Source organism: Phoenix dactylifera, chromosome 3, assembly GCF_009389715.1.
Source record: "Phoenix dactylifera cultivar Barhee BC4 chromosome 3, palm_55x_up_171113_PBpolish2nd_filt_p, whole genome shotgun sequence".
NCBI lineage: Eukaryota > Viridiplantae > Streptophyta > Magnoliopsida > Arecales > Arecaceae > Phoenix > Phoenix dactylifera.
Window position 1 is genome coordinate 8,064,295 of NC_052394.1, and position 15,906 is coordinate 8,080,200.

Here is a 15,906-nt window from a genome sequence, read left to right on the forward strand (position 1 = left end):
GGCGATCTTTGAAGGAGATTTAAGCCCCATTCGAAGCATGGACAAGCAACTAGTGATTTGGGACGAAGAATCGGCCGCAAAGGTACGTGTTCCACCTTGTTTCGAAATTTTTTTTTTTCACGGTTCGTGCTCCGTTCGGCATTGGATCGCCGAACAAAAGGCTTCTGTTCGGCTGAACAGTGCCGAACAGAAGCCTTCTGTTCGGCAACCCTCAACCGAACAGATCTGTTCGGCTGCACAGTGCCGAACAGAAGCCTTTTGTTCGGCGATCCAGTGCCGAACGGAGCACGAACCGTGAAAAAAAAAAATTTCGGGAGAAGCCGGCGAGGTGGTTCCGGGAGAAGCCGGCAAGGTGGTCGGAGATCGGGAGAATGCCGGCGACGAGAGGGAGAAGGGGGAACGGGGGGGTTTTGGGCGTTGGCGAGGTGTTTTGGAGGGGAAGAGCGGGGTGGGGGGGGTTTGGGGGGTGTAGAGAGCAATTTAGGTGAGGGGGTGGGGAGGGTGGGGGGTAATTTAGGAATTTTTAATTTTTTAGGGGTGTCCTTAGCAAATGGGGGGTGTAGAGAGTATTTAATTTTTTTTTAATTTTTGGGGGGTGTCCTGAGCAATAGGGGGGGTGTATATAGAACCGTGGCTGTGGCCGATGACATTCAGATTTTGGTCGAGTAACGTAAGAAATGACGCGGTAAAAGCTTTAGTTATTGGCTGGGCGAGGACTTACCCGTTAGGGGAACTGTTATTTTTTGATTTTTTGAAGTATAATCATGCCTACTATGTATAATACATCCGTTTTAAAAAAAAAAAACTTTAGTTATAAATGTAAATTACTTTGAATAGTTCGGTCAACTTTTTCTTCTTTGATTGTTTGTTGATGTAATTTGCTTTGATTAGTTAGTTAATTGACGTCCTCGTGGGCAAGGATGATTGGGAATAGAAATAAACAAATAAACACTACTCTATCTCTAATGAAGATAAATCAGTTTTAAATTTGTAATGAGATAAAAATCTCACAGTCTTCTCTTTTTTTTAAAAGAAATTTGTTCACCATATTTATCTCGGTACTTAATTTTTAAGAAAGTAAAATGTTCACCAATCATATTATAACTGATCACATCTTTCCTTTTTCATCAAAGACCAAACTAATCTCTATCCCCACCTATTTGGGATGTGGTTATCTATCGTTCTTTTGGTAGCCACATTCTCCACCTCCTCTCCTCCATCCTTTCTCACCTTTCCTCATTGTCTCACCCTCTTATATTCTTTGTCGCTGTCACTACCTCTAATGGCATAAGTGGCACTGCCTCTTATGTGCCCTTCTTTGCTTAGAGACCACTAGTAATAGGCATTAGTTAGAGATTGTGGACAATGGTTTTTTCTAATAAATTGGTAATTTGATTACCCAAACTATAACTTTTCTCTCTCGTTCTTTAAAAAAAAGAGATTAAGGAAACTATATTTTCAATCCATCCATTTACCAAGCAATACAATGCATGTCAATCTCAAAGTCAAAGCCCTCCATCGAAGGTATCCATATGACTTTCAATCTAATTTTCTTTTTAATTTTTGTTGATTTTCATATATCTTGCAGCTCTCAGTATCGTATATTCCTTTCTTATAAGGTTCTCATATAGCACGAATGATGAGATCTTGAAAGAAGCTTCAATAGCTATGGTGACGTAACTGAAAGCAAGCACTGCAATCCAATTATTTTATTTTTCTTACTTTTTTATATTATGGTAGCAATAAGTTTTTTCTTATGTGCTTTTGAGTTAATTAAGATTTTCCTTTGTGCAATTAGGGCTATTGTGGATTGCGAACAGTACTCCAAAGGGTTTGGTTGTATAAGCTTTGCATTAAGTGAAAGAGCCCTCTACTATCATTTGTGGCATGGATAAAAAGGTACTAAATAAGACAAGTAACTTCCATCCTACACTCATGCAACCCTAGATTCTCATTAATGTTGATGACTCCAAATGGGCCTTCTTCATCCTTGTGAGGGCATGATTGACTAAGAGGTATCTTCTAAGATAAGTGAAGTTATTTGTTCCAGCATTTAGCTATTAGATTATTCTAGCATTTTTTTTCTTATAAAAAAAAAGGTTATGATTTATTCATAAACATTTGAGTGATATCAAAAGAAGTTGATAAGGATTCAATTTCTTTCTTTGCAGATTTCAAGTAGTTGTGCACCTTTAGCAAATCTGGTGATTCGAGGCTGATGAAGGAATGACCTATGCCTCTGGGCTGTTCTATATAGACTTTTCTTTTAGCTCCACATGGGTTGAACCACCAAGAATCTTGACTGTCAAGTTATATCTCCGAATGCATCCATAGTACGATATGGAGCCCATGCAATTTCATCGTCAGCTTCAAATTTTTTATTCCAATGTTATTTGGGTCATTCTAGTGGTACTCCATCATGCAGAAAATTTTATTCTCAAGAACTCTAACAAATAAACCAAACTCTCACCATAAATTGGTTGTATGCATTTAAAAGGTAGTCTTTGGATTAACTTTTTGTTAATATATCTCGATGCATTTAGGCATATATTTAGGTAGAAAAAGGTTGTTGCCATGCATGCAATTTTGTAGAATAAGAAGTAATTAATTTAATCTGAATCTTTATCCTCTCTATTTATTTATTAAGATGAACTTATAGAATCCATGCCTTTCTATTTTACTTTTATTTATGAAATATTTTATTATTTTTATTTGATATTTTATCCTTTACTCAAAATCATAATAATTATTTCTTATAATGTTATCTAATTTTTTAAATTACTAAACATGTATCGTACTTACCTATATGCTAGTTCTGGTTGTTCCTTTGGGGTCCTTATAACTAATTACTCCCGTAAGGGTTCCAACATGAGCTAATCCACCAAAAATTCAGAAAGTTATCCAGCACAGCTTCCAATTTGGAATGCACTGACCAATATGCACTTACTTAAGGTGGATTAGGGCTCAAAACTTTTTAATATAATTTTTTGTAGAATCAAAACCAGATTGAGGTCTCAAGCATCTTAGATTAATAAGAACTTAGACCCATATTTAAATGATGAGACTTCCAAGCCAAACTTGTCGCGCCCCGAATTAGGCCCGTGACATAGCCGTGCTACCGAAAGCTACTGCTCACAATAATATGAAGCCTCATTAATAATAATACATAAACAAAAGTGTCATTTCATTTATAAAGTATTTTTCTCAAAATGAAGCAATACAGAACTCTAAATTTGTACATCCAAAATGAATTTCTCCACCCAAAAATTTTCAAGCTCTCTACTCCTAGCACCCTATATATTTGAAAGAAAAAAAACAACGAGAGACATATGAGCTACGCGGCTCAGTAAGTGACCCTGATGCAATCTTATGGTTTCAAATACATGAAATTATTTGAATATGAAATTGTATACTACTAATTATGTTTCTCAAAAATTAGGATCGAACATATGTTAGCAACAAAACTGATCCTAGTCAAGTACTTCAATGACTTTCTCTTTTCTTTCTAATGCAGCTTTCTATTCCTCAACCACCATGCCATGGATGATGTAGCGATTCTACCCCACCCATTAGATGCATGGCATCATCAAATTCTAAGTTCTAGATAAAATGGCATAATCAGATTCTAAATTCTAGATGAAACTTATACCACAATCATTTTATAGTGCATAATCAAGTGAAGAATGGATCTCATCTTTTCTCCTTTTAAAAAAGCAAAAGCATCTTGAAACTTCCACTACAGTAGTTTCCTGCTATTTTTCTTGAGGAAATATATTATTGAGGAAAAAGCATCATGAAAGACTGCATCCTTGCAAGTAAGCTTACTACTTCAAAAACCTCGGTAACATCTAAAAGACTTTGCAATATCATTCATGTCACAAGGTTCGCACCATTCTTTTGTTTTCTCTCTTGTTTCATGTTAGAACAAAAACATACAAGAGATGAACCTAAACTGAAGTTTGTAGCTAGGCTATAATGTGCACCGGGTAATTACCCCTTTTTTAAGAGCACCTTATATGGACTTACGCCTGACTTTACAGGGGATGTTTTGAATAAGATCATATCCTCCATCACTGCCTTTACTTGGACCAGTTATCGCCAGTCCATGTTAACAAAAAAAAAGAGAGTATATTTTATCAATAGTAATTCACTCGAGTCTTTTAGTTGAATGATGGACTATTCCAAAGCTCTTATTCATGATTGTTCATAAGAGATTTTAGAAGTCCTCCCATATCTTTAGTTCTAAAAGATTCAATAGCTTCCATGCTTGGGCCATCTCTATGCTGTTGATATTGCCTCACTAGTTTGGATTTCAACAACTTGTGACCCTAATTTCCATTGTTTTCATCTGGGACATGAAGTCGGGTCCTTTTTTTTGGGTAAAGAAGTTGGTTCTTGAAATGTAGGCTACCATTAAGAACTTGACAACCATTCGTTCAATTACTTTAAGAATCCTGCCAGGCATCCATCTATTGGAAGAAAGCAAGACATCCTGTATATGCTTGGCACAATAGCGCTTAGAAGGTGCATTGGGTGATCTATAAGAATCTTACATATGGAAGACACAAGTATGTATCTCTTTTGCTACTCTTAATCCATCATGAACAACTTTAATTTCTATTTTCCACCCTTGATCTATCAGCAGGCCCTTCAACCAAAGGCCAAGCAATTCCACTCCATATCCTTTAAAATCCCGTTCAAACTACAAACACTGCTTTCAACATTTGTTTCAAAATCACTGGTTTGATGTAACAAAGTATGAAATTTTGTTTCCAAATCACCCTATCATAATTCGGATGGTACGGAACATATCATACATACTGGATCGGTACCAGTATCTTATACGGATCGCATACTGACACTCGGTACATCGAAAATGTTCGGTACCAAAATGGCGAACTTTTCACTCTATATTTCATCTTCAAGTTTGGTCAAGCTAGGGGCAATATGTACATAGCATGGGCCAGGCTTAGCTTCTAGTTAAGCTTTAAATTAGAGATTTGCCCTAACCCACCTGAACCTAATATAACCTGAATTTTTAGACTAATACCCCCAGCTTAAGCTAAGAACCTAAATGGAGCTAGAATCCAAACATTTGACTAATGTTAAAGTTTTTCTATTTTTATAACTGTACTCATAGGATGGGGAACCGGTGTACCCAAAAAAAAAAAAAAAAAAATTCCAATACCAAATAGCGGGCGCTCGCAGGTTCCGTGCAAGCTGCGAGCCAAACCGCCTCCCGCCCGTAGACACGAACTCTTCCGGTCATGTCCACGGAGCCCCCGGAATCGTCAAACCTACCCCACCAGACGACGCATCACGTGCCGTCCAAACTAACGAGCCACCGATCGAACGGGCTTCCAGGACCCCGTTCCCGTCGCCCGACAGATGACAGAATGATGAGATGATAGGGGTATTTTAGACATTTTACTAAACCAATCAAGTCGGCACGCGATGCATAAAACGTGACCCACCTCCTCTTCTTTCTCTCTCGCGTTGTTGCGCTGCGCCTTCCGATTCGGCTACCCATTCAACCTCCTCTCAGGTACGAAAAACCCGCAGCCGCCTCTCTCACTCTCTCTGGCCCCCTCCCTCTCCTACGTAAATTTCGATTTTTCAAAGTTTCTTCAAACAGCTAAAAAATTATAAAAAATCGTGGACGGGCAAAAAGAAAAAAGAGTTTTAGAAGGCTTTTCTATGTGCCACTATTTCTAGAATCGTCTTCGACCATACATCTCCATACTCGTGCACCCAATTTCAGAGGAAATTTATGACAAGCCCCCGAATATTTGACCTAATTTTTGTGTAGGGACTGAAAAATAATATGGCAAGAGGAGGGAGGGTTATTTACAAAAGGGCCGGCGGCAGGAAGCGAAAGAGCCGATCCAGGGCCGCCGACGACGACGACGATGACGAGGAGGACCAGGATTACGTCTTCGGCGAGGAGGAAGACGAGGATTCGGAGAGCTTCGAGGAATCCTACGCCTCGTCTCTTGATGCCTCCGAAGAGGAGTACGAGTTCGGCGAATCGAGCGGCGGCTCGGACGAAGAGGAGGAGGAGATAGAGGTGGAGGAGGACGACGACGAGGAGGAGATCGAGCTCGTGAGATCGAAGCCCCAGAGCGGAGCCTCCAATGGCTGGAGAAGGATCAAGAAACCTACGGTTTTGGACGACGAAGAGAAGGTCTCGGTTCCGAGAAAGAGGGCAAGGAGCGGATCTCGCCGGAAGAAATCTAGGGATTCGGATTACGAGGAGGAGGAGGACGACGATGATGAGGATTTCTCGCCGGACGAAGAAGAGGACGAGGAGGAAGATGTTTCTTTCATCTATGGCAGGAAAAGCGGTTGTCGAAGAAAAGGGAGTTCAAAACAGGATAGCAAGAAGCGGAAATTCGGGGTTTTGAAGCAGAAGAGGGGGAAGAAGAAGGCGCCGGCGAGGAAGCGGCGGCGGAGGGCACGGATCTCTGATGAGGATGATGATGATTTTATGGTGAAGGATCGGATTGCGGTAAATAAGAAGAGGAAGAAAAGCAAGAAAGGGAGGAAGAAGAAGACGACAGCATCTAGAGCAGCGAGGAAGATATATCTGGTGGATTCGGAGACGTCTGATTTCGAATTCATGACTTCAGATGATGATTTCGTAGAGAAAGATAGAATAGCATTAGATTATCAAAGGAAAAAGAGCAAGAAAGGGAGGAAGAAGACAGCGGCACCGAGAACAAAGAGGAAGAGGTCATCATCATCAATTGGATCAGACTTGGAGTCGTCAGATTGTGATTATGTGATTTCAGAGGAAGAATTGAGGGATCTGGGAGTTGCCGGGATTCTGAGCCAGCCTCAGCCAGAGAGGATCTGCGCGAGAAGGAAGGTCGAAGTGAAGGGCAAGGAGAAAGAAGCTGATGAGTCCGGGAAGCACGTCTGTGGAATATGTTTGTCAGAGGAGCAGAAGGGGACAATTCAAGGGGTTTTGAACTGTTGTGCTCATTATTTCTGTTTTGCATGCATAATGGAGTGGTCGAAGGTGGAGTCGCGGTGCCCGGTGTGCAAGAGGAGGTTCATGACTATCACCAAGTCCTCGAGGTCAGACCCAGGATTTGGGTTAAGAAGGGCAGTTATAAGGGTTCAAAAGCGAGATCAGGTATTCGACTTTTTTGCTTTATTTTGTTTCTCTTAATATGAAGTGATTGCTTGATTTGTTTGCTTTGGTTATTTTCTATTCCTTAAATTTTTAATCACTCTTATGCCCTTGATCAGATTATGAATGAATTGTCAATTATTCTACAAAAAATTTGAAAAAAGATAAATCCCATGTTTTGTTATCTAGCTATTTAGATAGTTATGTCTACACCATATGCATATTTTGTTGAAGCTCCTAGTACAATTTATTTTGATTTTGTTTTTAATCAATAAATCTTGGTCCCTCTCTATATTGTTTAGTGAGTTTAATTAGGTAGATATTTACTCATTAGTCTTCAGGGCTTTCTCATTGTGCTTTTGCTATGCAAAAATGGTGCCTGGATATGCTTGTTATGCCTTCGATTTTTAAGCATACTACTAGCTTATGGTCACATTCATGGTTGGTCTCTCATCTTGATGAGGTTTTTTTTTTTTTTAAAAAAAGAAAAAGATGTATTATCATCACATTGGACTTAAGCAATATGTTTGTTGGTGAAAAGAAAACTAGACTAAAAGGATCTCATCTATACCCATTTGCAACTCTTATGCTAACTTCTGTTTTCGATTATGCTATAATTGTTCTTACTGTTAAAAAGATACTGGACTGGTTGAAAATTTGGCTTATGTTTCCTTCATTATTGAAAAGAAATGGCTTCTTATATTATTTTTTTCCTGATCTCATGATTGGAAGGACACAAAGCTTTGGGATTGGCTTCTCCAGACCGAAGTCTTCTTATAGCACATCTTAATATTAGTAATGCTTTTTCTTTTTTCTTCCATCTTCAAAGAAAAGTTGGACAAAATTTTAATAACTTGATAGCAACATATTATGCCTAGTTAAGATGCTTGGGCCCTAATCATTCTGTATATCAGAAAATTATGCTTGAGCTATTATGCTTATAATTATCATCAAAGGCTAATATGCCACTTTGTGAAGAACATTCATCACTAGGTGCCATTAATCTTAATAGGTTGTCAACATTTTTTTTCGAAATTTTTTTTTTGGAACTTGTTCGTTGGTGTACTTGAGGTGACTCTTGTGTGCTTTATTATGTGATTTTCTGTAGGTTTATGTCCACAACCCACATGATTATCGACCATACACATTTGGAAGTATGAGTGACATAATCACTGGGATACCCTTTTTTTTCTCGTGTGACAGTTGCCTAGTAATTTAGGGACCCGTCAACAGGCTTCTGGCTGCCTAATTTTATTGAAGATAATTTCTGCTGATAGCCAGGAAATTGATGAGAAGGGTGTTACATGTGCTTAACTTTTTAGATGCCTTTCTTGCTTATAAAAGGTCAATGAATTTGTGATATATTGTTTTGTTCCATCATCGTTGTGCTATCAACAGCAAATGGTGAAAAGTCTCTTATTGTAATCTGGGCACTACCTATCAAAAGATGGTGTCTTCCCATTAGTGGGATCTCTAAATCATCATGGATAACATTCTTTGTGCTCGACATACACGAAGATACCAATATATGATGTTCAGGGTTAAAAATAGAGAGAAAAGTGAGGTGCGGTGACTCTGTTTTCGGGGTAGCACCTTCTAATTTCTTTTACCATTTCACAAAGAAAGAAAGAGCAACTAGAATCATATGATAAAGATAGTAGGTTATATGATGCCTTTTTTTATTAAATTATGATTTCTGAGATTAATCCATACATGCGATATTGCAAAGCCCATGGACAGAGATAAGGAACTCTGAATTAGATTTGTAAATGTTCTTGTTTTAATTGTTCATGAAATTGTAAGAAATGTTTTTTTTAAGATGGTTATGTGTGTATTAGTTGAAAGGTTAATATTGCATTGGAGGTAGAAAAGTGATGCTTACAAGGATGTAGATCTTAAATTATCAAGAGAAAGTAAGTATTTGCATTTGCTAGGATGTTTTATGCCCTTAAGTCCAACTGAAGGCTAATAGATTGCCCTTAGAGTGCATATGACGCTGTGATAATAAAAAGAATTTGAGCATGCTCATAGACTGTGTGACACACAAGTTGTGCATATAAAAACATTATTCTCCAACAAACTAGTCGTTCTATTTTGAATAGTTGATCAAGAATGAGTTACTTGCTATTTGATTTGCATGGAGATAAAGTCCTGTAGTTGAGCATTATCAAAAGTTCTAAAGCAACGCCGTGCTTATGCCTACATGCACTTGGAATTAATTTATTAATTGCTTTCAGAATGATGATTATATTTTATTAAGTTGTGATTTTGACTAGGATGGTGTATGCAATACTGGAAAGCTGAAAGGAGCAAGTAACTTATTTTTGATTAACTATTCAATTTCTATACTCATGAAATATAAAACTATGATGTATCCAATGAAATCAGACCAACAACTCTCTTATGCTCGATGATTGTTGTTAGATTATTGCATGCCACTATGCTAGTTGACTTTTTGGTTAATAGCTTTCTAAACTCCCAACTACATAAATGATCTGGATTTGTGTATTAAATCATTGCCATTCTGAAACTATTTACTTCCATCTTTTCTCTCCTTTGGTTCGCATTGAAGCAAGTTCATCTTTTTTTCTTTCTTTTGATCTCAGTATGTCCTTGTACCAACACAACAGTCTCTCCAAGTTAATCTGCTAATGAATATATGTTTGACAAGATATTCTAAGTCCATGCTTTAAACTGTAGAAGTAACATGAAATTAAAAGAGAAACACAGAAGTTTCACAGTCATTACACATTGTCATGCTTTATTATACTTGTTTCTATTGATGTACTTTAACATCTTTTTAGTATCCTTAGCAAGGTAAACATGCATACGACCAGTGCTGCAGATTGAAGTAATTTATACTCTTCTGAGATTTGGCTCTCGGAGGAAGCTAACCCTGTGTCCATTTGCTTTAGGATGTTCTATTTCCTCATGAGCAAATGCTCTTAAATATGTTTGCCTTTTTGCTTGTGCAGCTGCAGACTGAGATTTTATTGTAGATGAAAACATTTATTTCATTGGTTTTATCTTGATTTTAAATACAATTAAAATCACTATCTTTATGGGATCATGAATATGGTGTTCATATATGCTTATATTGTACTCAGCTGTTGTCTTCAACTGTAAATTCTGCCTGCTTAATGTTTCCCTAATGTCTAACAGGTTTATCAACCATCCGAAGAAGAAATGAGGGGCTTCCTAGATCCGTATGAGAATGTGGTATGTATAGAATGCCAGCAAGGTGGAGATGATGAACTCATGCTACTGTGTGATATTTGTGACTCTCCTGCACATACATATTGTGTTGGGCTTGGAAGGGAAGTACCTGAAGGCAACTGGTACTGTGAGTTATGTAGATCCGCAGGTGAAGGATCATCACATTCTCAAGTTCAGGATATGCCAACTGATCAAGGTGCAAGTAATGTTGATTTATTTCCTGGTTTCCAGGAAACAGAAGATGTTAGTAGAGACATGCATACCAGTAGGAACTCCCAAATGTCGGTACCATTGAGAGGCCAGTCTTCACAAAGAATTGATCTAAATGTATCCCCTAGACATTTTACTGAGGATGATCATGGAGCTGCATCACAGGCACCTGGTGGTGGGGCATCAACTCTTTCTGGAAGGCGTGCAATACAGCGACATATACGCATTTTGTTATCACATGGTAGACCGAGGCAGATCTTTGCTAGAGTTAATGGACCACTGCACAACGGGGAAAGTGATGCTATCACCTCAGGAATTGAACAAAGTGGGGAAGCACCACATGGTGCAAAGGGAGTGAACTCCTTGCACCCAGTATCAAGTATTGAACAACATCAGCAGAACATTAGACCTTTTCAGAACAGTGCTAATTTGGCTCCATGCACATACGGTGAAGGAAACAGTTTCCGACATGTGCAAGGTGCGAAGGAAGAAGTGCAATCAATCGTAAAAGGCCATCTAAGAAACTTATGCAGGGATTTTCCACTAGGTATGTTGAGCTTGTTGGTTTTATATTATCAGGAATTTGTTTCCATAATGCCTTCTTTCTCCCCCACTCCATGCCTCCAAAAAGTTGATCTGCATGATAGGACTGATGTGATTCCATTTTCAACCATAACATATTACCTGAAGCTGTATGTTATCCAGATACCAGGTCACGAATGAAGCTAACATTAGAACATATGCACCAAATAAGAAACTAAAAGGCTACATAATAAGAAACTACAAGTCAATATGTACATATGCATTTAAATAGCTGTTTGTGTATATGCACATATATACAGATAACTAATGTGAAAATATTGCTCAGGATAGTTTGTAATATGTAAAGCTGACTGAGATAAGGAATATAGTTAGATTTTAATTTTTATGCATGTTGGCATGTAAAATTCTGAATGTCAAGTGCTTGTGTTTCATATGCATTCATTGCCCAGTGAAAAGCTGCAAGTGTACATGTTGCACATGCAACTATCTATCAGGTGTATGGATTTCTAGATGTATGTAGTTATTGTGTGTATGCATATAATTATATCTCTGAATCTATTCTCATCCATACCATAGCTCTGGAAGGTCATTTTTAGTTTTTTTTTTTTGGCTGTGAACATGGTTTTCTGTCGCCAGGAAACTTGATATTTTATCCTGGTGATTGGTGACTTACCAGAAAGATTGCTGCTATTTGATATTACTTTGAGAAGGATATTATATGCATTTATACTATTAGTATTTTGCTGCTTGCTGCTTGGTCCCTTTGATGTAAAAGCTACTAGGCTAACTTTGCTATGTGGTGCTGTTGGTGACTTAGGTCAAACATGGCTTCTGTTGAAACCTAGTTCTCATGGTGCCTTTAGTCATCTTTTTTATCAGCAAGACTATTTTTAAATGGCTGATTGCATAAATGAATTCTGCGTTGCTTCTCGAGCAGAAAAAATAACTGGGATGTTGCTAAGCTTCTCTATTTCCTTAGATGCCTACTCCTTGGAATCTCTGTGTTTTCTTTTGTGTTTCATTCGCCCTTTACCACATGAATGTTTGTGTAGGTTCATGGTTCGTAAATTTAATGCAAGCTAAGATTTTACTTAATACTACCTTCTGTCTTAGAGTTTATCATTCATTACAGAACAAAAGTCATGAGTACCGACAGCATGGTTAAAGAAATCTGTTCTGGTTTATATTTCTCAGATTTTTGGCGTGATAACAGAATCGTAGCCTAAAACATCTCGACAAGCTTTGGTGTTCTTTTCCTCTCTATTGTACTAGAGCTCTAGGTCTTTAAGTTCTTGAAGATTCTTTTTATTTTTTATTTTTATTTTTTTAAAATTAAGATCAGTCTGAGCACATTCAAGTAGCTACTTTGTTCCCTCTCCACCTTTCAATACTGATTTTTCATTAAAATCTTTCTGAAGAGCATGCAACTTTCAAGGAGGTCGCAAGGCGTTCGACCCACACAATTTTAGCAGCATGTGGAATCGAGCACCGCAGCAGAATGGTTGCTGCCCCTGTTCCGTCTCCCAGCAATTGTACCCATGCAATAAATGATGATGAATCGACATATCTGATGAAAGGTTGCTGCTTGTCTTGCTTCAGCTCCTTTGTTAAAGATGTTGTTCTGAAGCTTGTGCATACAACTTCAAACCAGAGTTGACCAATAGTTGATGGCTTCGCCATCATCATTACCATTGGATAGCTAGTGTTTATTATTGATAAAATTATCTTCAATTGTTGGGGAACTTGGCTTGTGATTCTCAGTTTTGAAGCCCAGAGAGGCCTTGTTTCTATGTGGACTAGAACTGCATGAATTGCAGGTGGGGGGCTAAATCCAGTTTTTCCCTAGCCAATTTTTGCTTTGAAGATTGTATATGCCTAAAGGAAGAACAGTGGAGAGAATGAATATGGGGGTTGGTTTCTGAATGTTACTTGCAGAGCCTGCCTGTTTAGGATCAGATGCTTTTAGAATTGTCACCTTCAACCCGTGAAGATGCTGCAATTGAATTCAAGAATTATGGAGGTAAATCAAAGGAAAGGAGAAATTGTAGGTCAAAAGACTTATGTTTCAGGTTCTTTGTTCTTTAATCAAACTTCCTCCCCATCGATTTCCTGCGTGCAGGTGGTGTACGCTATTTTTTTTTTCCTGTTGTAACAGATTCAGTTAACTCATACACGATTGGAAACAGTATTTGGTGGCAATTTACACTCATTAGTAGTGTCTTACTATTGGTTTATAGCTGGGGTATCAGTTGATTTTGCTGCAATACCTTCTTCAAATTAAAATGTACTAGATACCATTCCCGTTCCATAAGCTCTGCTTTTATAGAGCTTTTAATAAAGTTTATTCTTTTCTTTGCTGTCTGGTGGTTTCCTATTTGGTCTTCTTTTTGTAAATTTGCTTGGTGGTTGCAGTTATGTGGGTGTCATGCAAGAGATTGTATGGTGCAGCGGATGCGTGCTAGTTTGAAGATGCTATGTATTTGGATACTTTTGATCTTAATGTGAGAGACTATATAGTGGAACAGGTGTGCTAGTGTGAAAGATGTATAACCAACAAATTGTTGAGGTGCTGCAGGCTCTGAATTCATTATGATTCACATGTGACCTGAATTGATTTTGGATGTGGTGAGCTCTTTAGGCTTTTGAGCTCATCATTCTCACCTAATTCGGGTATCTTGCCAACTAACTCATCTGCTTCACCAATCTCATCTCTTTGATCTTCAAGTAGTTCGGCCTCAGTGATTGAATTATTGAAGTCATCATCCTCCTCGTTAATATTTTTGCAATCACGCAAGGACAAGCTGGAATCACTTTCACTCTCACTATCAACATCTTGAGATTCATCCACTTTTGCATCTTCTTTCACGGACCTCTTACAAAGCCGTCTTCCTTAAGCTGCCATACACTTCTTCGTATCTTGTATTCTATGAAAGAACAGGGCATATAGGGTTGTGTCATTTTATCCATGAGAAGGTGCAACCTGGGATAATTTATACCCCATATGTTGCTACCAAACATCAATTGGCAGATATATTTACCAAACCTGTTAGAAGAAACAGATCGAAGAGCATACTAAGCAAGTTGGGTGTAATGAGTTTCGATGCATCAACTTGAGGGGGAGGTTTAGAATCTTTGGTTAAAGATTGTAATTTATTTGAATGATTGGAGATCTCCATATCTCACATGATTTGGTACCATCTCAGACACGGTTTGATGCCACCTGACAAAATTAGAGGATGCCAAATAATCTTGTAATTATGACAAGTTAACCAGATTACCTGCCATATGTACATGACTGATTGATTTTCTATCATGTATTCGTATGTAATGATGCTAAGTAGGGGAAGAATGCAGCCCAGGAAAAAATTCCTAATTTGTTTATGTTTTTTCTCCAATTTATCTCTAATATTCTCTTTCTCTTCCACCTCTCATATTTTCATCCCCATGATGTGGGAATTTCAGGAAGGGCTATCCCTATGGTGTAGTTCATTATTGAAAAAAAACCCCTATGGTGTAGTTCGTTATTAAAAAAAATGTAAGTATGTTCTTTTTTGAAATGCTGTAATCAGCTGTCTAATTAAACTTATGACTGTTTACTAATTATATATTATAAGTATTAGTGAAACAGGCCTTGGTAGCTATGTAATATATTCACTTTTCACCTTCTCTATCAAATGTTGGAATATATTCATGTTGACATTATCACCACTCAAGAATAGGCTAGCCATCGATCTTAACTAGCTCTGGCATTATCACCACTCAAGAATGTTGCCTCCCACAAAGCCGGACGTGAGGCAGAAAAATCAACTGCATCATACTTTTTGGAGCTTGGCCTGCTTGTAATCTCTTCCCATATCCCCCAACCTTTAGACTTTTTACTCACAAAATTTGTACTTTTCATAATAATATGTTGAATGAGAATAATAACCATAATCTAGGGCTTAGCAGCATCTAGAGATTAGAAGTTTGATTCTTAAAGGGCGCATTCACTTCCTCAATATAGCTACTTATGCTAGATAATATTTCATATATTAGACTCGCCACCATTTGATTTAGAACATACCGGTGAGGCCTCCGAGTATAAAAAATATCTAGATTCTGTTTTTTTTAAGAAAAAAAGGAAAAGCTTATTATAGGGTGCTACGGTTATCGCTCGCTGGAGTATAGAATTAAGTTCACCAGATCTATTTTAGTGAAAGTTTTAGGATGATCTTCTAGTAAAGGAAAGCAATATGCACTATCCACTTTTTTTAAACAATGCTATCCCTCTCCATAAATTTGATTTGATAAAATACTTGGAAAGATCAACAAATTGAACTGAAGAAAATAAGTTGAAAAATTATGAAATAAATCAAAACTAATGAAGGCTGTACCATTGAAGATCGGCTGAAGAAAAATCCCTACTTTCCTTTCTAAAATGATAATGAAGAAGAAAGGTTTTCGAGAAAGTTGGCTTAGCGCCCAATCAAAGAGAGTTTGCACTAAAGGGATAGAATATGGTTAGGAGGTAGATAGCACGTTATTCTTGCACTACATCTATTAAGACTTAATGGTAGAGGGTCATGCCAACCTTTCCACTACTATTAGATTAGGTGCACTCCTTAATGGGAATAGTTCCGACATAATCTTACCATGATGGTATGGTCTAGCTGCTCGTAATTTAATTAAGTTTAAAAATTCTTGTTTCATGATCTCTGATCAATGAAAAAACAATCATCAGCTGCAATCTGTTTAATGGAAAAATTCTCTGAAGCAAAATATTCTATTTCAATGGAAAATGTGGCTGCATTGTTGTAATATAT

General features: G+C 37.7%; 1 protein-coding gene across 1 annotated transcript; it reads left to right on the forward strand.

Moving 5' to 3' along the window:
• The first annotated feature begins 5,480 nt into the window (after positions 1–5,480).
• LOC103720028 lies at positions 5,481–13,462 on the forward strand. The gene is made up of 4 exons (XM_008809544.4): positions 5,481–5,545; positions 5,810–7,138; positions 10,298–11,108; positions 12,523–13,462. Exons 2-4 carry the CDS (start codon positions 5,825–5,827, stop codon positions 12,759–12,761), a joined length of 2,364 nt encoding a protein of 787 aa, XP_008807766.2. The 5' UTR covers positions 5,481–5,545; positions 5,810–5,824; the 3' UTR covers positions 12,762–13,462.
• Positions 13,463–15,906: the final 2,444 nt, after the last annotated feature.

What these genes read in the sequence shown, in the direction of transcription:
- LOC103720028 (XM_008809544.4), top strand. Translation starts at nt 5,825, where the DNA reads ATGGCAAGAGGAGGGAGGGTTATTTACAAAAGGGCCGGCGGCAGGAAG. An exon ending in GGGTTCAAAAGCGAGATCAG is followed by an intron (nt 7,139 to 10,297) that starts GTATTCGACTTT and finishes AATGTCTAACAG; the next exon opens with GTTTATCAACCATCCGAAGA. An exon ending in ATGCAGGGATTTTCCACTAG is followed by an intron (nt 11,109 to 12,522) that starts GTATGTTGAGCT and finishes ATCTTTCTGAAG; the next exon opens with AGCATGCAACTTTCAAGGAG.